The following is a 25,999-nucleotide window of genomic DNA, read 5'->3' as shown; positions in this document are numbered from 1 at the left end:
TGGTAAAGACAATTAGGTTTAGAAGAGAAGACTTAGAGGTAGAAATTGTCCCTTCCCCTCACCCAAAATATATCCATTACCTTTGACAATTTGCATGGCACATGCATGATAAACTTGTTCCTGTGTCGTGTTTGGAGGAAATACTCGATCAAACACATATGGCTTTCCCTGGAGTAGAGAGAGACAGTGTCAGATATGATGAGGGGGTGGGTGCCCTCTTTTCCAGGCCCCCAAGAATGGACAAAACTCCCAACCTTCCCCCTATCCCTCCAGTCTGCATTTGCCTACTCTGCAACTCTAGAAAAGCCCAAGTTGGGCTGGGGGTAGGGGGGGGGAGTGGTAAATCAATGCAACTGTGTCTATTTGCAGCAGGGATGGGGATAAAGAACTGACAAAAATAATTTAAAAGGGGAGATGAGATAGAGATAGAAAAAGATTACATCTTTGAACCTGGCGACTTAACCAGTATCCTACCTCCCAGGGAGAGAAAATGAGAAAAGGCAGCAAAGAGGGAAACAGACACAATTCATTAATATTAAAATTCCAGCTCAGTCCTTTGAAATGTAAACCTTTACCCTTTCCCAATACTGTCTTCATGTCTTAAGCCAATGACAGAGAAATGGAGAAAACCAAAACACATCTGCTCTTTGGCCAGTGATTCTAGTCTCCTCTCAGCTGCAATCTCTCTTCATGTTTCATGAATCCAGGCATACAGCCAGAGGAGATTACACACACAAATCCCTGAGCCAATCTTGCCCTCACAATTCCTCTTCCTGAGTCTCAGCAAAGATGGCTAAATGGTCAAACACACTCAGACACACCCTCCCATTAGTAGGATTCCAAAGGGCTCTGAGCGCTCCAGGGGGCGCTATAACTACGTTGGAACTGGGGGAGCTCTCCAAGTCCTGAAATATTTAGTTACCTCAGCTGCCCCCCCTCCCAAAACTCCCCACCCCCTTTCTTTTGCCTGGATTGGAGGTAAAGGAGAAAACCAGAGAAGATACAAGATAATTCCAGGAAAGATTCTTAGACCTGTGATAGTAAAATATATTTATGGGATAGAAATATTAAATTAAGTGAGTATAGTGAGGTGTAGTGGAAAGGAGATTGAATTGGGGATAAGGAGACCTGGGTTCAAATTCCAGTTCTGACACTTAGTAATTGTGTAAGTGGGGTATCAGTTTCATTACCCATAAAACGGGATTAATGGTACTTGCGCTATGAATCTCACAGGATTGCTATGAGAAAAGTGTTTTGTAAATTTTAAAATGCTATATAAAATATGATCAATTAGTAATATGATCTTACTATATACAATTTTAGGATTTTGGAGGAGGCTAAAAAGAATGTTTACCTTCCCATTCTGTTGATGCCTGAAATTCTGCTGTTAGAACTTAAGGCTTTTATTTTGGCCAAATTTGAAATATTCTTTAGAGAAATAATTTTAAAAGTTATACTTTAATATGAATGAATTTATCAAATTCTTTACTAAAGGAAGTTTTGATTGGAGAGAGATCAAGGGAACATTGAAGGGTAAAGAGGAAGTGCTAAAAAAAAGAGAGAAGAATGGTTAAGGAATGAGGTGGCTATGGGCAGAATTGAAATTCATCACACTTTTGCCCAGGGTGGAATGCAGACAGGGTAACTTCATCATAGAGACTAGCCAATTATCTAAATACCAATAATGCTTCAGACTTCCATCCCAGTCACTTCCCAACACATTATTCCATATTCAGCAAATATTAGCAGGTAGAACTGAGGGCAAAAATGTTGAACAATAGACTTGAAGATACCAAATCCCATTTATAGAATGAATGTGTAGTCCCTATACTCATCTTGCAACCTCATGAGGGAGATGTAGATGTCTCCTTTGCTTCCATCCCCCTACTGCCATAGACATTGCAGTCATTTCCAATGAGCTTCCATCCTGACTGGGAAGTGGGGGGTGGGTGTTAAAACATCAAGGAAATCAAGAAGCTGGTTAAATCAGAAATGCACACACATTTTCCCTTTTTAGCCCCTAATCTCCAACATCTAGTTTCTCTCCTACCCACAGCAGTCTCTAACCTCTCTAGAAAAAGATTGGAAAAACACTGGAGATTTCTCATTTAGAGATCCTAGAAATCCCAACCTAGGGATCTGTCCTGTCCATAACCTGTCTACTCCAAGCTAAATCTTTCTTTCTCTTTCCTGGTCTCCTTATTCCCCTCCTAATTCATATGTCATCTCTCCCAGCTCCTTTCCACCATTCTCCATGGAATCTCTATGTTATAGGAGAGACATGGGTAAGGTAGTCCCTTTCAGACGCCTTATTCTAAGACACCTAGTAATGTCTGAACTGAGAACACCAAGCCCTGTCTCCATGGTGATGCTCTTGGGAATTGTCACCATAGCAATGCCAAAGACATGAATTCTAAAGTGCTCACTTCCTTGTTCTTTCTATCACTGGGTCTTGGTCCTCTAGCTTCTCCAAACTGAAAAGGATATTAGGACCCACCCTGCAAATGCTAAAGTTATTTGGGATGATCCTCAAGCTGTTTCCTGTCATCATTCCCATCTCTAGCAACCCTGCAATCAAATCTCAAAAATCAAGTCCCAAGCCAAATTTTCCTGAGCTCTTCCTCCTTCTTCCCATCCAACTCAATCTTAAGATTAAATACTCCCCAGCCTCCTGGAAAGGGGAATGGCTAGTTTCTAGGGCTGTGAAAGAAGCAGCCAGTAGGCATCAGAATAAAGGAACATATGTGTGGAGGGAGGTTAGAATGTGGGACTAATTATCATTCCTCCTGTGTTTGCCCCACCTCTATCCTGGTAGAGATGCATCCTAGACATCCTGGCGCCCCAGACATCAGGTCTTTCTCCACCAGAGCTATCAGAGAGATTCATAGATTGATGCACACAGAATAAAAATGAATGACAAAGAGTGAGTGCACACCACACAGTAACCTAGACACCATTTAAAAATAAAACAGGCTGTAAATATTGTCCATGAGTCTTCCCCCAGATCCATGGGAAAAGTTATGAGGGGGGGAGCAGAAAGAGTTTACAATGTTGTCCCCTAACCCAAAGCTTAGTCATCTAACGAAGTTGCTTTTTTTTTTTTAAACAAAAGGTCTACTGAGATCAGCTAATGCTGGCTACAAAGAGAGAAGGTTCCAAGTAGTAAGGGCCAAGGGAGGTCTTTCTCTTTCCTCCATAAGCATACTTCCTATTATCTTCCCTTACACTTCAGCAGATCTTAAAACAGTTTCATCCCCTAATTCACTCCTCTCAACCTTTTCTTTTTTATATATTTTTCAACATTCATTTTTTATATGATGTTGAGTTCCAAAATATTCTCCCTCTCTTCCCCCTTCTCCCCTCCCCAAAATGGCAAGCAGTCTGATGTAGGTTATATATGTGCAATCATGTTAAACATATTTTACATTAGTCATTCAACCTTTTCTAGAATAAGGCTAAAGGGATAGAGATCCTCTCTTCCATACTGGCAAAGCCAGAAATCTCCCTCAAAATACTTAATAGCCCCAGAAATGCCTCTTTTCTCAGGTCTCATGCCCTTAGTGCAAAAAGACCTGGCTGTAAATTAGGGAGATAGGACTCCCAAGATTCTGAGACAAAATGGCCCCTCTGTCTAAGCTTGTAGAATGAGACAGACAAGGAGAGAGATGGGAAAATTTGAAGCCACAAAAATGAGGGAAAAGATGGAGGGAGTCTCAGTCAAGTCCCTCTTCTTCCTTCTTCCCCTCTTTGGATATATATCACTTACTCTCTTAACTGGGGAAAGCTGGGAGACATTACCCATCCCTTACCTTAATTAAATAGGAACATAGCCCAAAAATGTTATGAAAGAAATTGTGAGCCATTTAGCTCAACATTATCTGAAAAATCCATCTGCAACAACTAAACTCGGGGATAGAGTGATTAGAGTATGTAAAGCCTACCTAATGTGCTCACTCTCACTAAGTACTTCTATTCCCACAGCCTTTTTCCCCCCTGTATGTCTTCAGGCCCATGGTTAATCACAGTTTCATTGAATCCTAGGATCTGGGATTTGAGCAGACCCTAGATCACAGTCCTAGCATCTGAAGAATTGGGGGGAAGCTCAGAGGTCATTTAACATAAAGCCCACTATAAATAAGTCTCTCAGGAAGTGGACATCTAGCCTCTTCTTGAAGATCACCTCATTCAACCCCCCATTTTAGAGAAGTGGAAATTGAAGCCTACTAAATTTGAGTCATAAAGGTAATAAATGACAGACTTGGGATTCAAACCCAAGTCCTCGGACTCCAGATGGAGTGTTCTGCCTGATTTACCAAAGGCTGTTGAAAGAGAGAAAAGCATCTCCAGATTCTAAGCAAGGATTTTGTTGTTGTTAGGATGGGTTCAGTAAAGACTGGAGGAAGGGGAGGAAAAGGTGGGAAATGAAGAAAAAAATCAGACCTTATCTTCATGGCACCAAATAAACACATTAAAATGAAAGGCAAATAAGCATCCATCTTTTTGAGTCAACAGTTAGGGCTCCATGTGGGGGGGTGGGGTGACGACAAAGTGGAGTTGCTTGTCCTTGAGGACTGAGGCTGGAAGGAATCTCTCTCTCTCTCTCTCTCTCTCTCTTTCTCTCTCTCTCTCTCTCTCTTTCTCCCCCCCCTCCCTCTCCCTCTCCCTCTTTCTCCTCTCTCTCCCCGCCCACCTACTCACCTAACCTCCATTCTCCCCATCTTTGACCTTCCTGTCAATCGTTGCTCCACCTCTCCCCCAAATACATCTGTGCTCTAATATTTCCCCTACCCAAACTCCCATTTCAGACTTTGCAGCTTTCAAACTCTACACCCTTCCATTCTGCTCCAACTTTGGGGGTCACCTGGATCCCACAGCCACACAGTCCTTGTTATCCCAGTTGTGACAGACATGGATTAGGAAGGTTTGGGGAGTCTTTAGGATACTACCAGAGGCTTGGACTGGAGCCTAGGCCTAAGACTCAAGCCTAGGCCATGATGCAGGGGAATGACGTGCACTCTTGATCTCCTCCTCCATGGGTGGGGACTGTTGTGATGAAACTGAAGTGGTTTCATCTGGTTACTACGAAAAGAGGTGGTTAGATAGCGATAACAAATGTGTTGGCTATTTTTTGAGGAGTTGAAAGGACCTGAGCCTTAAATAAGCCCTATTCTATATCCCTAAGTTGGGGTCTAAGGGGTTATAGAGAGTTTATTTTTTCTTTTTACCACAGAGGCTTTTTTCTATCACATGGGGTTGAGAGAGTGCACAGCAGTGACCTCCAGAGCCATGACTGTGGCAAGTTAAGGCAATGGCAGTAGGGCTTATAGCTGGAAATAGCCCTCCAGTCTATGAGTCTCCAGAGCCTGGTAGCCTGTGGCCCCATATGCTAGGCCTCCCTGGGGTGACCAAGCACAACAAAAGAGAGCCAGCATCCTCCCCCTCCTAGCAGATCAAGAGTCTCAGCTGGGGTGTGGTTGGCATACAAAGCTTCTACCCTACATCCCGAGGGCAGCAGGTGAAAACTGAGAGTTAAGGATGAGATTGGGAATGGAATCTTGACCTCTGAATTGGAAAATGGGAGAATAAGAGTATAGCATTTGGGTTACCACACTGCAGATGGGAGGGTATTCTAAATCATTGATTGGATTGGGGTGTGGGTTTAAAGGGGAGATACTAAATGAACCTGCTTCATCTCTGCAGAGAACCAAGAGTTCAGATCCTAGCCCAGGCCACACCCATCTAAGGCCTGAGCAAAGGATTGATTGGGGAGGGAGGGGCTGCGGAAGTGGGGGGAATGGAGAAAGAAGGGGAGGAATGGAAGGATGATGGAGGGAGAAGGGGAATGGAGAGTGAAGGGAGATGGAAGGAGGAGTTGGATGAGTGGGGGCACAAAACAAGCATTAACTCTGACATCTGGGATGTATCCTATAGAGATGCCCATCCCTGCACCCCATCGTCCTCATCTGGTGGGCACTCACCCCAATAATGACGCTGTCATCCCCTTGAAAAAGGGGGATAAATTTGTCACCCCGCAGAATCTCCGACTGGTTCAGGGGTCTGAATCGACAGAGCACCTTGATGCTGCATTCATTGTTGGTCTCCGCCATGGTGATGACCGATGGTGGTGATGGTGGTGGCGGTGGTGGTGTGGGGGCGCTTTGGAGAGAGGCTGGGGGAGCTCAGCAGAGACAGACGAGAGAGGCACAGAAACGACTCAATCTCTTGGACTGATGCTATATGGAGAAGGAAGAGGAAGGCTGATGAAGGGAGAGAAGCTGAGGAAGCTCTCTCTGGTGGCTCTGGAGATTTTGAAAGAAACCCCCCTCAGCTTCGTCTCCGGTTCTCTCTTTCCTCTCTGCCTCAGCCCCTCCCGCTGCAGCTCTACTCTGCGGGGTTGCTGGAGTTGGGGTGGGGGGGGTGTCTGGAAGAGAGCAGGAGGCGGGGCTTCTCTTAAGGTGGAAGGGGTTGGGCTGTTGATGGAAAGGGATCCGGCCCCTGCCTTAACTTGCTAGATAAACACATCATCCTTTCCCGCCTGTCCCCACCAGAGGGAACCTGGGCTTTCCCCCCAAATCCCCCCATTTCCCCTATAGTTACTGAATTCTGGATACCCTTGTCCCCTCGGATAACCAGTTGGACAGTGTTAGCTAAGAACTGGCCGCAGAAGAACACAACATCCCCGCCCCAACTCCAGCTCCCACCCTCTAGGCATGGAGGCGGGGCGCAGGGGATACAGCTCCCCCATCCCAAAGGATGAAGGGCGTTAATGAACAAGATTCAAGTCCTCTTCTTTTCCCCGACAAACTGCCCCTCTTCCCCAATCATAAACTGGTAAGGGGTGGTGGAAAGGCCACTTACCAACCAGCTCAGTAATCTTGAAAGAGAAGACCTCACAACCCTTCCCTCACGCAGTACATTCCAAGACCCCTTTCGATGGGTGGGAATTCGGACAGGGAAGAACAGTATGTCGCTGTCCGGCATGTTCTCCTTTCCACTATACCATAGACTTCTCTGCAAGGACAAACGATTGTGTATAAGCGGTTGGGGGGTTCAAAGGAGAGAGAGCATCCTAAGATCCTGGAATAGAGAGAGAGAGAGAGAGAGAGAGTGTGTGTGTGTGTGTGTGTGTGTGTGTAAATAAACGCCTAAGGAAAGGGTTGTTCAGGTTATGATTCTTTCTCTTTAAGAGAGAATTACTGAAGTCAAAAGACTTGAGTTTAAAACCTACTCCAGCCACTTAGCACCATAACTAGAGTGACTGGGGTTTTTGTTTAAGGGCATCAACATGGGGGTCGAGGATCTTGCTTCCTCCCCACAGCAACGCAGTTCCCAAGCAACCGGCATCCTCTTGCAAATGCAACTGCCATCCTCTGGCGACCACAGTCCCTCGAGCTTGGTCTAGTGGTCCTTGACCCTCCCAAAACAATATACTGGTGAAACCATCCCTAGGCCCGTTCAGTCCCTGTGGACCACCTAGCTCCCCAACTTCCTCAGTATGAGGGCTGGACTCTCTGGGGCTACTGCTTTTCCCATCTCCCTGCACCAGGTGCAAGAATTCCTAGTTCAGGCTCTGAGCTGTGACCTTGGGCAAATCGTTACTGCTTGTCTTTCCTCATTTGTAAAATGAGGGCGTTGGACCAGATCATCTTGAAGGTCCACTGTACTGTCTGATTCTTTGATCTCATTTCTGTTCGATGGGCTGGGAGAGGCACTAAAATGCAAATGGCAGGTGGCAGGAAAAGGAGCAGCAAAGGGAAGGGGGAGCCTTAGGCAGTGATTGTTTGCGAAGTGGCCTGTATATGTAGCTGAAAGTCCTGAATTTCCCAGTTCAGTTATCCCTTCCCTTTCTGAGACCCCCGAACAGAGTCATCATCCCCCAATTCCCTCCCCCAAGTCTGACTCCTGCTGCAGGCCCTGAGCAGAGCTATAAAGAGGCAAGTCAGATTGATTTTTCTGGACGTCATTAGCCTTGGCAGGCAGGAGAGGCAGTTGGGAAGCAGTCAGACTGCAGGAGCTGGAAAGGGCTATTTGGACACTCTTAAATTCTCCAGGGTGAGAGGAGTGGTTGAATCTCTCAGTCCATGATAGTCCTGTGCACCAAGGTGAGAATCCAGACTAGAGGTACCCAAGTTGGGCACAACCAAGAATATTTTCAGGTTGAGCATCAACACCACCCCACCTAATCTAGAGCTAGATAACTCTGAATGACCAGATACAAAGGACAAGGGACAAAGGATAAGGGAACAAAAATAGAGATGAAAAAGAAGGAAGACGAATTGTAATTAACAACTCACAATTATATTTGCTTTACTCATCACAATCCTACAAGGTGGGTGACATGAACATCATTGTCCTCATCATACTGAAAAAAGTAAAGTGACTTACCCACTAGTCACCCAACTAGTAAGTGTATCAGGGACTCAAATCTTTTGACTCCAAGTTCGATTTTCTTTCTACTATATCACACTTTTCCATTCATGAAGTCAGTAGTTGTAGCACTTTTTCTTAAGATTTCAGCATGACAGGGGGCAGCTGGATGTCACAGTGGATAGAGCACTGGCCCTGGATTCAGGAGTACCTGAGTTCAAATCGGCCTCAGACACTTAACACTTACTAGCTGTGTGGCCCTGGGCAAGTCACTTAACCCCAATTGCCTTACTAAAAAAAAAAAAAAAAGATTTCAGCATGACAAAATGACGTTTATCCAGTCTTGCTCCTCTGTTAAGTGAGGATTAATGATGCATAAATTACCTATCTGCATCATCAATCAATAAACATTTATTGATCACCTACTATATGCCAAACACTGTGCTAAAGCCTGAGGATACAAAGGAAGCAAAAGACAGCCCATGCCTTCAAGGAGCTTAAAATCTAACGGGGGAGGGGCAGCTAGGTGGCGAAGTGGATAGAGCACCGCCCTGGAGTCAGGAGTACCTGAGTTCAAATCCGGCCTCAGACACTTAACACTAGCTGTGTGACCCTGGGCAAGTCACTTAACCCCAATTGCTTCACACACACAAAAAATCTAACAGGGGAAACAACACACAAAGATATACAAAGTAAGCCATGTATAAGATAAATAAGTAACCAAGGGAAGGCACTGGAATTAAGAGGGGGTGGTAGAGTTGTTATGAGAAAACCATCCAGGCCCATGTGATCTACTATCACATTATTTGCTGCCCAAAGTAGTACAGTGGAAAGGTGTTGCATATGGACCCAGCCAGAGGACTGACCAGTTCAAATCTCAGCTCTACCACTTTTTAAACAAGTATTTTTTTCAATTAAGCAAGCATTTTTATCTCCCTCCCCACTTTTCTCTCTCCTTCCCATCTTGTAATAACTATGCATAGTCAAGCAAGACAAATTCCTATATTGGCCATGTCCAAAAATGTGTATCCGTTCTGCATATTGAATCACCTCAGGGCAGCTAGGTGGCACAGTGGATAGAGCACAGGCGTGGATTCAGGAGTACTGAGTTCAAATCCGGCTCAGACACTTAACATTTACTAGCTGTGTGACCCTGGGCAAGTCACTTAACCCCAATTGCCTCACTAAAAACAAAAACAAAAACAAAAACAAAAAAATATTGAATTACCTCTCTGTGAGGAGGGGGTTGAGATGCTTCCTCATCAGTGCTCTGAAATCATGGTTGGTCATTGTGCTGATAAGAATTCTTAAGACTTTCACAGTTGTTGTTGTTTTTTTCAATTAAATAATGGAAATCCACCTTCTCTCCTTCCCACAGCCACCCCCCAGATATACACATGGTAAAAAAGCAAAACAACCCCACTTATAACACATATGTGTAGTTAAGTAAAACAAATTTCAGTATTGGGTATGTCCTCCCTACCACCCCCACCCCCAAATATGTCACAATCTGCACTCTGAGTCTACCATTTTTCTGTTATGAGACATAATTCCTCTGGAATCATAACTAGTCATTTCACTGATTAGTTGCCCCTAGAATTCTTAAGCCTTTTTAAAAATGCTTGTCCTTGGAATATTGTTCTGTATAAATTGTTCTTCTGATTCTGCTCACTTTACTCTGCATCAGTTCATACAAGTCTTCCTAGATTTCTCTGGAAACCCCTTTCATCATTTCTTTTAGCACAATAGTATTGTGTATTCACATCTCATAATTTGTTCAGTCATTTCCCAACTGACAAACACCCCCTTACTTTCCAGATCTTTGTCACCACAAAAAGACTACTTACTACCCTATGTATGTTACTGGGTGATTCCCTTAACCCATCTGGCCAGTTTTCTCCTGTGTAACAGGAAAGGTCAACAAACCATTATAACAAATATGTAATAGTCAAATGAAATAAATTACAGCATTGGGTAATGTCTAAATAAAAAAAAAAGTCTCAAATGCACTGTGAGCCTCTACTGAGTCTCTGTGCAGCATTTTTTTACTAGCTCAGGAGTTTTAAGTCTGAGGGAGGTTTAAATAAAAACACTACTTCAATATAATGGATTTCCTTTATAGTCCTATGTATTTATTTTATTTATTTAAAAACATTATTCTGAGGTGAGCCCCAAAGATTTCACCTGATTTAAATTTAGTGCCTTCCTTCTGAGATTATTTTCGGTTTTTTCTGTATATATCTTGTTTATAAACGGTTTGAAGTTGTCTCCCACATTGCTTGTGAGCTACTAGGAAGTGAAGACTATTTTTGCCTCTGCTTTGTAACCCCAAGGCTTAACACTGTAGGCCCAGGTTTTTATGGTCCAGTTGTGTAAGACTCTTTGTGACCCCATTTGGAGTGTTTTGTCATTTCCTTCTCCAGCTCATTTTGCAGATGAAACTGTAGGAAAACAGGGTTAAGTGACTCGCCCAGGGTCACACAGCTACTAAGTGTCTCAGGTTGCATTTGAACTCAGGTTATCCTGACTGCAGGCTCAGTGCTCTAACCACTGCCCCATGTGGGCACACAGGAGCTAAATCAGTGCTTCTTGACTTATGCAAACTGCCAAAAAAGGAGTATGCTTTTTGGTTAAGAACCTCTGGATTAGATGAGCTCCACGGTCCTTTCTAGCTTTATATCATGATCCTATAACAAGATACCCATCTTCAATGTCTTCGAGGGAGGACATATTCCGACTAACCCTCTGACTACACACCCCACAATCCTAGTCGGCAGGCACTCTTTCCCCATTACCTCATCTCCCTGCCTCGTTTTCGCCCGCCTCTACCTCACGGTTGGGGGGGTGGGGGGGAGAGGGAGAAGGGGAAGCGGCTTCCGAGGCCTCAGTTCTCGCGAGGTCGGCTTCTCTCAGTCTCGGCTCAGTCGACTCCCGGCCGTCATTTCGCGAGACTTCGTGCCCCTCAGCCGCCCCTGCCGCCGCATCAGACTAGCGCCGGACCGGGACTCCGACCGGCTTCTTCCGCGGGCACAGCTCGAGCTTCGGCTCCGGCCCCGCCGAGGCCCCGGACCCCCCCTGCCCTGTCTTCCCTGCCCTCCTCTGCCGCTGTCATGGCGGACCCCAAATACGCCGACCTCCCCGGCATTGTGAGTAGAGGGCCCGGACAGTCCCCGCCCCGCGGCCCGGCACGGTCACTCCCCGGCCCTGCCGCCTCGGCCCCCGCCGGGACCCGCCCGCGGGCGCCGGCTCGAGAACCCCGGCTCGCGCTTGGGCCCCGGCGCCTCCCCGCCTCCCGGCGGGCTGCCCCCATCCCTGCCCGGGGATCCTCGCCCGGTCCTCGGCACCCCACCCCCATCCTCGTCCCGGGGTGCGGCCGGCAAAGAGCGCTGAAGGTGGAGTCAGAGCCGAGTCCGAGTCCCTTCTGCCCCACTGACTGCCTGTGCAGCCTTGGGCACGTCACTTAACCGTTCTGGGCCGCCCGGCCTGCCTCGGTCAAATGAAAGGGGTGGACTAGCCGCCTTCCCGAGGCCCCCCTCCCCAGGGCCTCCCCGCACCCTCCTCCTCTTAAGCCGCTGCTTCTTAACCAGGGGTCCGTGAACAGTTTTTTCTTTCAGTAGTTTGATAACTGAATTTCTATATAATTGATTTTCTTTGTAATCCTAAGTATTTATTTTTAAAAGCCTAAGAATGGATCCATAGGTTTCACCAGACCCTCAAAGTTGTTTCTGTTACAAAAAAGATTAGGAAACCCCTGCTTTAAATCCTTTCACCCATCTAAGGTTTTGTTTCCTTCTTCTGCTGTCAGATCTTCCCACAGGCCTCCCTCTTCCAGTCTGTCTCCACCCACCTCCATTGCATTGTAGCCCTCTTGAAAGAATTCCCACCACCTAGTGCCTGGCTTCCATTCCCTAAGCGCCTTTCCCTTTTTTCAATTAACAAACATTTATTTTCTCTCCCTTCCCCCATTGGGAAAAAAAAAATAAAACCCTTATAACAAATATACATAGTACTTATTTGTTTCAAGTGTTGTTTTTTTTTTCTTTTCCAGTGGGGTGTGAGGAGAGGTTATAGGGAGAGAAAATAGCTGCTTAATTTTTTAAAAAATTTAATAATGTAACAGAAAAAAACAAATATGCATAATCAAACAAAACAAATTTCCACAATAACCTCTTCCAAAAATCATATATCCCATTCTTCATCCTGTGTCCACCACCTCTTTCAGGACATGGGTGGCATGGAATCTATCCCCTGGAATCCTGACTGGTCATCGCATTGATCAGCGTTTTTAAATCTTTCAAGATGGTTTGTCTTTACAATATTGTTCTCATATAAACTGTTCTCCACCTCCTCTGTGAAAGCTTTCACCTTCCTTCTGTTTTCTCCTTTTCTGTTAGTGTGCTCTTCCAGACTGACACCAATTCCATTATGCTGTAGCCTTCTATCCCCACAACCTAACGCTTCATCCACCTCCAACCTATACCTCAGAAGCTTCTATCTACCTCTCACATGACAAGACTTAGCCCCTTCCCCTTGACTCCTCTTAACATCCAAGAAAGCTCCTCTCCTGTCTTATCTTCTCATCCTCATTTCCATGTCATACTTCTCCACCACCAACACATACCCCCAGTCCTCCTCTACCTTGTATTTCACCAAAATGAAGCAAATACTGTCTATACCACCTTTGACATTCCCATACCAGCCATGATCTGTGCCCCCATGCTGTCTATTTGCCAAAGACTGTGGGTTGGCTAATGGTGGATATGAAGTTAGAGTAACAGAACCATTCTCAGATTAGGTTTAGAATTCTAATGTTCTAAAAACTGCCATCCCATATAGATGCATTTGATACACCCCCTAGTTGTGCTACATTTACCATTATCCCCACTGACACTGGTGAAGTGAAAAGACTTAAGGTCCCTGTCCCTCTCAGCCCTGTATCAGATTAGTAAAAAGTACAGTGTCTAATCCTGAGATGAATCTGGTGGCTTTGTCATTACTCACATTCAGCTTCTACCATCAGGTTTCAATTGCTTCAGCCACCAGCCCTGTGATGGTTCCCTGGGCTAGGTGAAAGCTAAGGAATAGGTGAGCAGGCAGGTGATCTGGGAATCATCCGGTCTTCTCTCTTAGCCATGATAAGTGGAGTAGGGGAAAGGAATTGGTGGGTACTTTGTTGTGAGGTGGGTTGGTCACTTCTACCTGCAGGCCAGAAATGAACCAGATGTTTATGAGACCAGCGACCTCCCTGAGGACGACCAAGCAGAATTTGATTCGGTAAGACTACTTCCCCACAACTCCCTTGGTGCCCTTCCCCTGGCCTATATTATCCCGTTCCCTAAGAAGCCACCACGAAGAACTGGCATGCCAGCCTCACTTCCAGGGCATTTCAAGTTGTTGTTCATACAAAGGAATTAGACTTAACATTGAACTTAGAGCATGAAGGAGAAATGCCAAGACAGTTGAGACCTATAAAGTTCTGATCTTGAATTCAGCTGATAAAATCTGAGTAAAATAACAGGTTAGGAAAAACTCAGACCCCTGGAACCTGGTTATTGTTTAAAGACAAACATGAAACCTCAGATGCTGTAAACTCCCTGAGGTTGAGTCATGTCTTCTTCAGACACTACTGAGGACTGGTGACTTACCTAGTGCAGAGCTTCACAGGGCAGAGAAAGAGTTGTGGTTTGGAGCTTTTTACAGAGATTGGGGAAAGGTCATGGGAAAGAAAGATCATGAAGGAATTGATTCACTTTCTTAGCAAAGAAAAGATGTTTTGAGGGACTTTTAGATGTAGGAAGATTTCCAGAGAAGAGAGTTGGTTTGGGGAAAACTGTGGACATAGGCCCAGACAAGGAAGAGAACATTTAGCACGTCATCTATTCAGGGCAGGACAACTGTCCCATGGCAAACGCTGGTGCCCTGAGAGGGCTGTGGCACAGCCAGCAATCTCTTAGCCACTTAATCAACTTGTTCAGCCTCTGAGAAGGGCAGGTAGGATTGACTGTTCTCTATCCCTGAAAAAGAAGCAAGTTGTTTCCCTCCCTTTGGTTTGGGGATATCATAGAATATACTTAATTGTATTTATTAACACATCTATTATGTGTTTCTGGTATTCCCACAATGGCTTGGGTTAGGGATGATGTCTGAACACAGACAGCATGGCTGACCATCCTCAGGAGGCAGGCTCCATATACACATGTATGACTCTTTTGGCTGTGTCTGAGAGATTTTTGGTCAGTTGGGGGGGTGCTGGATGCTGGCTGATAATGTGTGGCTTGGCATACTCACTTTTTCCTTGTTTGGCTCTCCCACATGGCAATAGCCCGTTTTGCAACAAACCTTATCTTCTACCCCACCCCACCTTTTGTGGTGTGTGTCTCTTGTGGCATCTCTCTCTCTAGCTGCTCGCATGTCATGTCCCAAAGCTGCAGTCATATGGAGATGGATGTAGTGTGGTGTAGTTGTCCAAAGAATAATGTGTGAGTGTGGTTGAGGAATCTTTTATTGCTCATGAGCTATTCTTACCTGTCACTATAAGGGCTATTCTTAAAGGTCCTTCTCCAGAGTAGTCATCTCAGTCCTCTTTAAAGGTCATAAGTGGGAGGTGCCAAGCATATTATCATAATGCCACAATTCAGGAATTCAGCTCAGTTTCAGCCTTGGCCTGTCTAGACTCCAGAGGAAATGTCAGGTTTTCATGGAGAGATACTGAATGGCATTCTACTGCCTACCAATCTCTAATGCAGGGATAAGAATTAATTTCAGGGGAACCCTACCCAGAGGTCCAGATGAAAAACAAATTGTGATTTTTCTTTTGAAGTATCCAAGGAAGGCTCTCTTTCATGAGCAGAGCCATTGAGCTGAGGGTAACATCCCTGGCTAAGCTTCACCAGCCATGGAACAGGTTTAATGTTAACTGCCTGAGAGAGGAGAGCCAAAAGGAGGGCCATTCCGGGTCTACTGCTTCTCCCCCAGATAGAACCTCAGCAGGGATCGGATTTATTGCTAAGCAGGAGAGCTTTTTTCCAGACTCCAGTAATCTCTCATGGCAAATGGGAAAAAGAAGTAATAGTTCTTATTTATGTGGATCCTTTGTTCAGTATCTATGCATAACAGTGCTAAGAAACTGGAGAAGTGATGACATAAGTTTAGTTGTTTTCCCTCACCATTTCTTTTAGCGGCTCTCCAGAACTAAAAGTAGAGAAATGAGGATGCCTTCAGCTGCCTTAGGAGTAGCCAAGGCTTTGGATGTTTTCCGTCATAAAGCTAATGCATCTGGCTACAGCTTGTCCCTTTGGGCCCTAGAAAGATGGTTTGAGAAGGAAGCTGAGTAATGGCTCTACTGCTATTCTTAATTCAGATTTAAATTTGTAACTTGAGATGCGGATCAATTAAAACTTCAGCAATTTTGGTTTCTTTGGTATCCACAGTTCTCCCAGCATGCTTACCTTCCTGAAGATATAGCAGGGGAGAAAGGCACACACCACTACCACTATTTAACCTTGAGTCTCTCACACAAATTCATACAAAGCCTGCTGTTCCACTTCCCCCCATGATGGCATTCTCTAATTTGATCTCTAGGCTTTTGGTTAAAGGAACAGTGAAGTAGCTTTAACATGTGTAACACCAATATGGTGACCTCTGTTATTTCTTCATTGTGAGAGAAACCTTGTCTGGCCAAGTAATCTTAAATTAAGCCACAAATGGAGATGGTGGCTTAAAAAAAATAAAATGTATCCAGAATTTTATAATTGCTACTTCATAGTATACTTGGAAATGTTGCTATCTTCAGAAGGCTGGTAAGGGAAAGGTTTGTAAAATGACCCTTCAGTTCCTTACTGTGCATTAAAGCAATTTTAAGCAAGAAACACTATTCCAAAACAGGACTGAGCCCATGGTGCTGGGCCAACCAAAGGGCCTAGCTGACCTAGTCATATCACCCCTTTCATAATACAAGTTACTATTCACGGCTCTCCATATACAAGTTTGGTTTTCCCAGGCCCACTTCTAGGATAATTGGGAGATGGACTGGCTTTTTGGTAGGATTTTTTTAAAAATTCAAGTAAATCTAATTCCTAACGGTGTGAGCCCCATCTTCCACACTTGACTTCTCAGTATTCATGTTCAGTCTATGAATTGTTCTGCTCATGGTTTTTGAAGCTACTAGATCAGGGAAGCAAGGGGAACATTCTTAATCAAGCACATGGACCATAACAGTCCCCAGTGTTAGGTAATGGAAAACCTACTGCTCCATTGCAAACTCTGGTGCCCTCAGAGGGCTGTGGCATAGACGGCAATCTCCTGGCTGCTTATGCAGCTTTTTTCTCTACCCCAGAAGAAGAAACAGCAGGTTGTTTCCCTCCTTTTGGTTTGGGGATATCGTAGAATATGCTTAATTGTGTTTATTAACTGTTGATGCACATGAACTTATCTGAGTTTTTCCTAATGCTTTCCCCCTCCCTCACCACCTTGCCTGGACACTAGTTTGCACAAGTAAGACCATTCAGTGCTTCTACTTTGCATGTTTTCTTGTTTTCCATCTTGCATGCCAATGAACTACCCCCCTTGTCCTGTTGTTGTCACTAATCATTTCAAAAGCCAGTAAATACCTGATTGGGTGACTTTGATGCCTGCCGGCCTCCTGTTTAAAGATGGTTAGTCAAGTTTTGGATATATAATTCTAACTGGATTACTGTTGTCTTTTCCCTATGTGAGCATCTTAGAGTCAAACTGTCAGGTGGAGGGTGGTACAAGGAGATAAAGACTATAAAGGCATTTGGGCATGAAGATTCCATTGATCTGAGGGGCAGAGAATGGGAAAATGCCACACCTCCTTTTCCCAGTCTGGAACAAGACCAATTGAAATAGAAGAGCTTTGAACTGTGTTGGATCAAGGTCATATCACTTTAGGTAACTGTATATATATGTATAGCAGAAGCCAGTGCCCCTTCCTGCATCAAAAGAACATCTCTAGGGAATAGCTACCAGGATTTTGAGAGAGAGAGTGTGTGTGTGTGATATCCATGGAAATTTTTATTTCCCACATTGGCTTTTTCTAGTTGCCCAGAACATTGTTTGGGACTATCTCCTCTGAATGGAGGAATGGTTGATATGTGCTCGGAATTGCAAACTAATTTTAATATCAACCTAAGCAAAACAGGAAGTTAAATCTTGAGTGTTGGAGAATAAAGGTGAGGGAGAATCATATATGTTCTAAAACCAAATATAACTGTCTTTTTTATTATCAAGGACATATCTTTATATATTACTAATTCTAAAAACAGCCTCATCCATGGTCTCTAGAGTTTTTAATAAAGAAACAGTGATTTAGATTAACTATTGTACTGCTCCTTTAGAATGAATAGTTTGCTTTGATTTTAGATGGGTAAATGTTCTCCAGCACTTTCCTTTTAACCACCATGCATCTAAAATTTCTCTAGCTATTTCTTTGGCATTACACCTAAGTCAGAGCAAAGAGCTTTTGGCCTCCTCCCTTGATTCTTTGCCTCATATCCATCCCCCACCCTCAGGATTTGTGTAGTTATTAGAGATTGAACAGAGTGAGGAGCAGAGTCATATGAAAAATGCTACATCAGCTGTCCTGGCTGGCACCCATGATTAGGACATCTGAGACTTTGCAGTCAGGGTGACTGGGGTGTTTTGTGTTTCTTTGGTGATCAATACAAGTCCAGGTAATGGGAATTACATATAAGATTGCGTTCTTTCTCTGACACATCCTGGAGACCACAATCTAAGAACTAATCCATCACTTGGTTATTTCCACTGGCAAGTTTTGGTTTTTTTGGGGGGTTTTTTGGTTGTTGTTTTGTATCCCCTGCTGCTCATTCTTCATGGTTTGGAACTTGGGACTCTCCTCCCTGATGACCATTTGCTGCTCTCCCTGAGCCAGCTTTGTCTCACTGGGACAAGGATGAGAAAGGCACAGTCTCTGTGCTTGCATGTGAGCACCTATGCAGGCTTTTCATCCAGGTTTTACCACTGAAACCTCCCCTGTCCCCTTCAGCTCAGACAGCACAACTAATGGAGCTCCAGTTCAGGCTAAAGGAGGAACCTTGCCTGGGCCAGAAACAGCCATTAGAGGAAGTGACTCTAGGATGGGGAATGAAGAGGTAGGGAGTGGTCAAGATACAGCCCTGCCTGGACTACATGAAGGAGTCACCCTTCCCTAGTCACCCATCCCTAAAATACATCCCAGTGCTCACGCCTTCCAGTGGTGTTTGCCCCTTTGGGGCATCTCTGGGGACTTTCTCCTGGAGATTCCTAATTTAGCACTGCCTAGGGATAGGAGCCATCTGTGGTGGCCTGCACCCCACCCCCCAATGGATCCTGTAGCAAGGGAAGGAAAAAAAGAATATTCCCCATATGGCTTTGGGAGCTAGATATTGAAGTCCTTTGAACTTAGGTATCCCTCTGCTAGCTCATCATAGGGAACAGGAGCTTATGTAGCAGTGACCGAAATTAGGTGCTCCCAGGGCCAGGGGAAAAGGATTGTAGGTAGGGACTGTTTTACCCCTACTGAGACAACAGCAGAAGGAGGAAAAATAAGCGTTCGATAGGTTCTCCCTGCTTCTTTTGTCAGCAGCTGACATTAGCTGACCTGCCTCACCTGAACACTTGCTTTTCCCTTCCCTCACCAGGGCTGATGCTGCCATCTTAACTAACTGCCTTGTGTTCCCCAAGCCTCAAAAACCAGGGTGGTAGAGAAACTTATGCCAGGGGCTAACCACTCAGCTAGAGGCCTTTGGATGCCACAGCATCTCCTTCTGGAGCCACTCTTCTGGGCCACTATTTCCTCATTTATAAAGGGAGGAGAAGTCCCCTTTAGCTCTGAAATGCTTTGATTCCTCTTTTATTTCTCATCATCATTTCCTTAACCTGTATCCCTGGCTGATCACCTCTAACTGCTGGTGTTCTGCTGCTTTTTAGTAATTACCCTTTTACCTAAACTCCTGTGTACCCTTGTTACCTTGGGGAAGGGGAGGGTCTTATCTTTCCTACCCTTTTTGAATATGTGGGGATCTTGTCTGTAGTGAACTGTTACCAAGGTTTTGCTAAACCTCCCCTGGGACCCTATGGTACAGTATGTTTTAAGAGTATCATGTAGTGCATGTGACAATGTGCTAATAACAATTTTGTCTTTTTTTCCCCCCAATTTCCCCCTCCTTTTCCTCTTAACCTCTTTTGACTTTCTCACCTCTGGGGAAACCGCAAGGAGCTGGTAAGAAGCCTGACCTTTTGTCTGCTTTTTTTAACGGGTGTGCTGTCATGGGATGGGTATTCTTCTGCCTTTTTGTCTCTACCAAAGTGCTTATCCTTCCACTCCCTGCCCACAATAGCTGGCTTGACCTCCACCCCAATCCTTCTACCATCATATACCTCTTGGACACTGGTGTAAGGTAGACCCTAGAATATCAGAGCATGATACATGAGGTAGAGTCCCTCTACCATGTTCTCCTGCCCCTTCCAGGGGTACCACATACTTAGAGAGGCTCCTGATGCCAGTCACCTAACACCTGTGTTCTAAGGCAGTTGAATTTTTTATCTCACAGCTAGGTCCCAGGCCTGTAGCAGGTTGTTGCTACTCTTTGCTCAGATGTCCTATGGTTGAAATTCTCTGGGGTTGGCTATTTTTTCTACAACCCCTCCCCTGCCCAGGGAATTGTCTCTCCTTGGACTGAAGGATTGTCATCCTTCAAATGTATTTTTTAAATGGAGTTTGAACTTCACTGTCCTTGCTGACCAGGGTCCTGGCTAGGGAAGAGAGGAGGGCATTCAAGGGTAGACTGGAGAGAAGATAGTTATCTCCATGCTTAACTTTCTCTTAGATGCATCAGGGGCTTTTATTCCCTTAATTTGAGTTCTTTCCCAATCACATATTAAGTAGAGATCAGAGCCCAAGATATTCACTGATTGGATACCTGGGAAATGTGGTGCTTTGGGCATAGCACCCCAGAGAGGACTGGAAAAAGGATGCTTTTGATCTCAAAAGTTCCTTTGCTTTTCTTCTGGTCCTGGGGTCTTGACCCTTTGTTCTCTGCCCCTTATAACTGCCCATGGCTTTCCCTGGAGAAGAGGTAAAGACAAAAGGTTAAGTGTTTCTCTTCTGTAATGTACTCTCCCTCCCCGCCCCCCTTTTTCCCCCATAAAGCTACCACTAATATTCTGGTTCCTCCTCTGACTAATCCTAAGGTATGGTAGGGTACATGGTCAAGGATGGAGCTCCAAAGATTAGGGCTGCTTTCTTCCACCCCTTGCTCTCTTCTCTGTATCCCCCAGGCTGGGAAAGACAAGACTAGGATCCTAATGCTGGCTGAAGTCTTCTGTACTATAGGGATAGGTGTCAGACCTCTAAGTTTCTGGTGAGGGAACACTGTCCTATGAAAACAGCATTAGAATCTGGGGATAAAGATGGAGAATGTAGATGTTTGTATTTCAGTGGGGTAACTGCTTCTTCCATCTCTGAGGTTCAAATTGAATCCCTTTCCTCATTCTACACCCCGTCCCCACCAAGGTCCCTTTCCTGGAAAAGATTGTGTAGTGAGGCTATTCTAGAACTGGCTTCAGTCCATGATCTGTGTCAGTAGAAGCTGGCATGGCAGGACAGTTGCTGCAACTTTTCTCTGGATTAAACCTGAGATGTCTCTTCTGCAGGGCAGGCATATAATCCCTGTCCCGATGCATGTTAACTGGATGGGTTCCTGCTTCTGTGTTGTCCTTCAGAAGACAGTCCCGTTTAAATTTCTCAACCTCAGCCTGACAGGTTAGGGAATGGCCACTGACTCCCCAAATCCCAGGGAGCCTTGCTCCAAGTTACGTTGGGCAGTGCCAGCACTGTTTTGATGCTTACTCCAACCGTTAGCAGTCTGGTAGCTTGTTATATCCCTTTTATTTTGCCCTATATAACTGGCAGGTTTGAAATGAGACTAGAAGAGAGTAGTCTTAGCAAATCTGAAATGGGGTAGGTGGGTATTTACATCTCTAGAGCACATGGCATGGCTTGGATAACCCTGTCAGCTCTTGGAGTTTGTTGTTGAAAGTAGAGGAGATTCTCTCTGTTGTCATGCATTCCCAGCTGAAGCAAGGGGTTGATGTTTACAGAAAACCAAGTCTGTAGGCTTTGGTACTGGATCCCTTGTTTCCATAAAAATCTTACTCAGACTGTGACAAGAAAAGAAAATTCATTTCCTCTCTGTGGACTGGGCCAGAAGGGGCATCGAAGTGAAGAAATGTTTTCCCCTTTCCCCCTAATGGAGTCAAACATGGAGGGGGTGGGGGTGAGGACACATTCATTGATGGTTTGGGTATGGGGAAGACTTTGGGTGGTAGGCTTGGAAAGACTTCTCTTGGTCTAAAACACCTGTCTCTTTACAGGAGGAGCTAACAAGTACAAGTGTGGAGCACATCATTGTCAACCCAAATGCTGCCTATGACAAGTTCAAAGACAAAAGAGTGGGGACCAAGGGACTTGGTGAGGCCAGAGTTGGGTGTGGGATCAGGCAGGAGGGTTGATGAGGGCAAAACTAAGGAGATTGGTGTGTGGGGTGGAGGAGGGGGAGACAAGGCTTAGAACAAACCTTTCTAAGGGACCTCTGGTGGAAACAAGCAACTTTCTAAATCCCCTCCCTTGCCTGGGACTCAGAAGCAGGGACAAAGATAGAGCAACCTTTCCATTCCTTTTCTTCTCTTCCCATGCAGACTTTTCGGATCGTATTGGGAAAACCAAAAGGACAGGATATGAATCTGGAGAGTTTGAAATGGTTCGTGGTGGGGGAGGGGGGGGGCCAGGGATTTCTTATCCAGGGAGGCAATTAAAAGGGAGAATTTTGGATGTTCTCTGGTGGTTGGGACTGAGGGGCCCTATTCTTACTAAAAGGGACACCCCTAAGCTGGTGTTACCACTTACCTGGTTGTTGTTCTAAGTCATCAGTCTTGGGAGTGTTGTGGACTAGTGATTGGGCAAAATACACTTTGTGATTGGATTCTGGGATTTGGGAAGTTCCCTATGCTAAGGGTCGCAACACGCCCTTTTGTCCTTGACTTCTAGCTTGGAGAGGGACTGGGGCTGAAGGAGACACCCCAACAGAAGTACCAAAGACTGTTGCATGAGGTTCAAGAATTAATGACTGAGGTGGAGAAGATAAAGGTAACCAAGAGCTCTGCTCCCCCCCCCTTCCCCTCCCCTGCCCCAGTCCTTGTCCCTTTGACCTTGGAAGGGAGGGGGTAGGTGCCTGGAACCATCTTCAAGCCTAGAAATAGGGGCTGACCAATTTTCTCTCCAGGACTGATCCTCTAGTCCACTGCCAGTGACTGACACTTAGCTCAGGTCTGGCCCAATTCTTGCAGTTCCTCATGGTTTCCTTACCGCTTCCTTTCCTAGACAACAGTGAAGGAGTCAGCTGCTGAGGAGAAGCTGACCCCTGTGATGTTGGCCAAACAGCTGGCCGTCCTGAAACAGCAGCTCGTCGCCTCCCACCTAGAGAAGCTGCTGGGACCTGATGCTGCCATCAACCTCACTGACCCTGATGGAGCCCTGGCCAAGTGGGTACCCAGGGCCAGAGAGCCTCTGCAAGGCCAGGCTGCATTGAGGGAGGGCACCAGGGAACTGAGAGGAAGTTGTGCCCCTGCCCCACAAGGGAAGTGACTTCTTATTGATCTTTTTTCCTTGGCCTAGCCGTCTACTGGTGCAACTGGAGGCAGCTAAGAGCAGCAAAGGGATTGGGACAGGGGGCAAGGACAGTGCTGGGCCCTCCCCTGACAGCAGCCTGGTTACTTATGAGCTTCACTCTCGGCCTGAGCAAGACAAGTTCTCCCAGGCCGCCAAGGTGAGTGGCCAGAGTAGTCACTCATGCAGTATTAGCATCCTGCTCCCTGGCAGTCAGAAGTCTCACTTTAGCCTTTATATTTGTGTCAACCGACATGACAGTCAGTCAGCACTTAGGACGGATGTTTGTCCAGATCTGACTGGGCAGGGATGGGGTGGGGCAGCAGGCATCCTGGGGGCTCTCTCTGAAATGACCTCAGGGTTGGATTGTAGATTGATCCAGTGGTGGGAAGAAGTATCCCCATTCCTCCTGTTTTATACTAACAAGGGGGCCACCCCTTCCTCTAGTTTGGGGAGTCTCTTACCCTTGCTTTCACTACAGGTTGCAGAGCTTGAGAAACGGCTGTCAGAGCTGGAGGCAACAGTGCGCTGTGACCAGGACCCTCAGGTCAGATCCTCTCACACCCTGTTAGAGCCTTTCCTTGGCTCCCACAACCAGTACAGGAAAGTCAGGAGTCTCTGTTCTTGGAACGGAGAAGGGAAGTGTATATAGTGCCCTATATGCCAGGCACGAGGCTAAAGCACTTTTTACAAATAATCTTCCCAACAACCCTGGGAGATAGTTGCTGCTATTTTATGGTTGAGGAAACAGACCATTGGGAGGTTAAGGGACTTGCCTAGTCACACAGTTGGTTAAGCATCTGAGGCTAAATTGGAATTCAGGTCTTCCTAACCCCAGGCCCAGTACTCTTATCCACTATACCACCAGCTGCCTCTAAGGGGATAAGAAACCTGTTTCTCAAAGTCAAGCCAAGGTAGGGATGCCAAAATGGAAGGTGGTGGTGATGACAAGAGTGGAGGTATCACTCATTCTTCCCATCTTTCCCTCTAGAATCCCTTGTCTTCGGGCCTGCAGGGATCCTGCCTGATGGTAAGCAGGGAGGGAGCTACGTGCGATATCAGGTTTTTGGAGGAGGTGTTAAGAGTTTTCTCTGAGGATTAGCTAGTCAGATTTCTGGCTGCAAGTTGAGTTATGATGACCAGTGATGAGTAGTAGTATTTGTAACCTCTGGCCCTTCCCTCACTTCCCCAGGAAACAGTGGAGCTGCTGCAGGCAAAGGTGAGCACCCTGGACCTTGCTGCTTTGGATCAGGTAGAAGCACGACTACAGGTAATCATCGGGAGAGGTGGCAGTGATATGAGCATTGATGCTAAGTCCTTTATGTCTTCATTGCCTATCTCTTCACTTGTGCTTCCAGAGTGTCCTGGGGAAAGTGAATGAGATTGCTAAACACAAAGCTGCTGTGGAGGATGCAGACACACAAAGCAAGGTCAGTGCCACACCCCTGCCCCACCACGTCATTTCCCTTCAGTGTCCCACTGTAGACACACGGGCACATACACCCAACCCTTTTGCCCATCACCTCCAGCCTCGGGTATATCAGCTGAGTAAGACTGTTGCTAGGCCCAGCCCTGCTTCACCTCCGTGCCACCAGAGAGATCGTCCCATCATAAGCCAAATTAGGTCCCCACTGTATGGGGAGTGCACCTCTGCTTGCTGGTCTTCTGATCAGTGATTCTGGCTGTGTGTGCCCTCAGAATCCCTTCAATTTCTTCTCTCATTTCCCAGGTACATCAGTTGTATGAGACAGTTCAGCGCTGGAGTCCCATTGCTGCTACGCTTCCGGAACTAGTACAGCGACTTGTTACCATCAAGCAGCTGCATGAGCAAGGTGGGGAGCCTGGACCAGGATGATGCTGGGAGGGACTTGGGAGGTGAGCAGTGGAGCCTCCCTAGGTGTGCTCCCAAATCCCAATACTTGCCTTCACTTCTTATTGTAGCTATGCAGTTTGGTCAGCTCCTGACACATCTGGACACCACCCAACAGATGATCGCTGGTTCTCTCAAGGACAACGCTGCCTTACTGGCTCAGGTTTGTGTCTTCTAACAAAGCCTGGCCCTGTACTTCCCCTACTTCAACGTTTATGGATGAGACTCTTTTGTCCATCCTTTAAGGAAAGGCTCAAGCCTGAAGGGCCATTTGCACCTCTCTCCCTCTACTCATCACATCGTAACTGCTCAGTGGGTTTGGACGAGTCATAGACGATTCCATTTTCCGTAGCATAGCAGGGAGTGGGGAGACTGTGCTATTAGTCCTGTCTCTGCCATTAGCTCTGTGACTTTGAGCAAGTCCCTTCATTTCTTCACCTGTAAAGGGAGGTTAGACCAGATGATCTCTTAAGGTCTCTTCCAGTTCCAGAATTATACGGTGGATTATATTCCATCTCTCATTGGCCTTCTCCAGTCAGATGTTTCCAGCTCCTTAAGGTACCTCCTTGAAAGATATGGCCAGAAGTTACTGAGCCCCTGTCATCCATTTCTAGGTGCAGGCTACCATGCATGAGAACCTGGTCACAGTGGAAGGAAACTTTGCCAGCATCAACACACGAATGAAGAAACTAGGAAAGTGAGCAGAAGTGGAGGGGCAGTCTCTGACCCATTTGTGTATATCCTGTACTTATCAGCTTGAGTATGGCTGTGTTCCTTCTTTCCTTCATTATAAGAATCCCAGGTCCCCACCCTCACCTCCAAGGAGAGGACCTCCTGCATGTGCAGTGTATCCCCCTTCCATACATTCAACAGTGGTGGTCAAGGGGAAGCATCTCCTGTTAGCCCCTGGAGACGGGGGGCATGGAAACAGCCATTCTCCTAACCCATGTATAACACTGCTTTCCCATGATGTGGTGGGAGTAGGGGTACACAGATGCTCTGTGGCTAACTGTACAACTTTCTGATCATTAAATGCTGTTGTGCCGTACGTAGCCTGTGCCATTTCCTGGTAAGTAACC

The 25,999-nt window shown here is 45.9% G+C and overlaps 2 protein-coding genes across 6 annotated transcripts in view; one reads left to right on the top strand and one right to left on the bottom strand.

Moving 5' to 3' along the window:
* The window catches only part of KIF5A (kinesin family member 5A), a 34,244-nt gene extending 27,834 nt beyond the window's left edge, over positions 1-6,410 (bottom strand). For 2 of the 3 annotated variants that reach the window (XM_043967340.1, XM_043967341.1), the window contains exons 1-2: positions 5,979-6,410; positions 81-168 (exon numbers count right to left, since the gene is read on the bottom strand). In XM_043967340.1, the coding sequence (XP_043823275.1) occupies positions 81-168; positions 5,979-6,107 (217 nt within the window). In that variant the 5' untranslated portion in view covers positions 6,108-6,410. The remainder of the gene's footprint in view (positions 1-80; positions 169-5,978) is intronic. The other variant, XM_043967342.1, reaches the window with a different exon arrangement.
* A 4,848-nt stretch (positions 6,411-11,258) lies between these two features.
* DCTN2 (dynactin subunit 2) lies at positions 11,259-25,968 on the top strand. Of its 3 annotated transcripts, XM_043966811.1 has the most exons (16): positions 11,259-11,513; positions 13,573-13,641; positions 16,852-16,860; positions 19,601-19,606; positions 21,760-21,856; positions 22,084-22,145; positions 22,433-22,531; positions 22,766-22,926; positions 23,060-23,210; positions 23,532-23,597; positions 24,042-24,080; positions 24,243-24,320; positions 24,409-24,480; positions 24,780-24,882; positions 24,992-25,083; positions 25,535-25,968. In XM_043966811.1, the coding sequence occupies exons 1-16, from the start codon at positions 11,478-11,480 to the stop codon at positions 25,619-25,621; spliced, it is 1,227 nt and encodes a 408-aa protein (XP_043822746.1). In that variant the 5' UTR covers positions 11,259-11,477; the 3' UTR covers positions 25,622-25,968. The 3 variants fall into 3 exon arrangements, with proteins under 3 accessions (XP_043822746.1, XP_043822748.1, XP_043822747.1); XM_043966812.1 differs by lacking the exon at positions 16,852-16,860 and having other exon boundaries at positions 11,260-11,513; XM_043966813.1 differs by lacking the exons at positions 16,852-16,860; positions 19,601-19,606.
* Positions 25,969-25,999: the final 31 nt, after the last annotated feature.

This window comes from Dromiciops gliroides, chromosome 5, assembly GCF_019393635.1.
Source record: "Dromiciops gliroides isolate mDroGli1 chromosome 5, mDroGli1.pri, whole genome shotgun sequence".
In the NCBI taxonomy this organism is placed as follows: Eukaryota; Metazoa; Chordata; class Mammalia; order Microbiotheria; family Microbiotheriidae; genus Dromiciops; species Dromiciops gliroides.
Note: the sequence above shows the minus strand (reverse complement) of the source record. Positions and strands in the feature narration are given on the sequence as shown.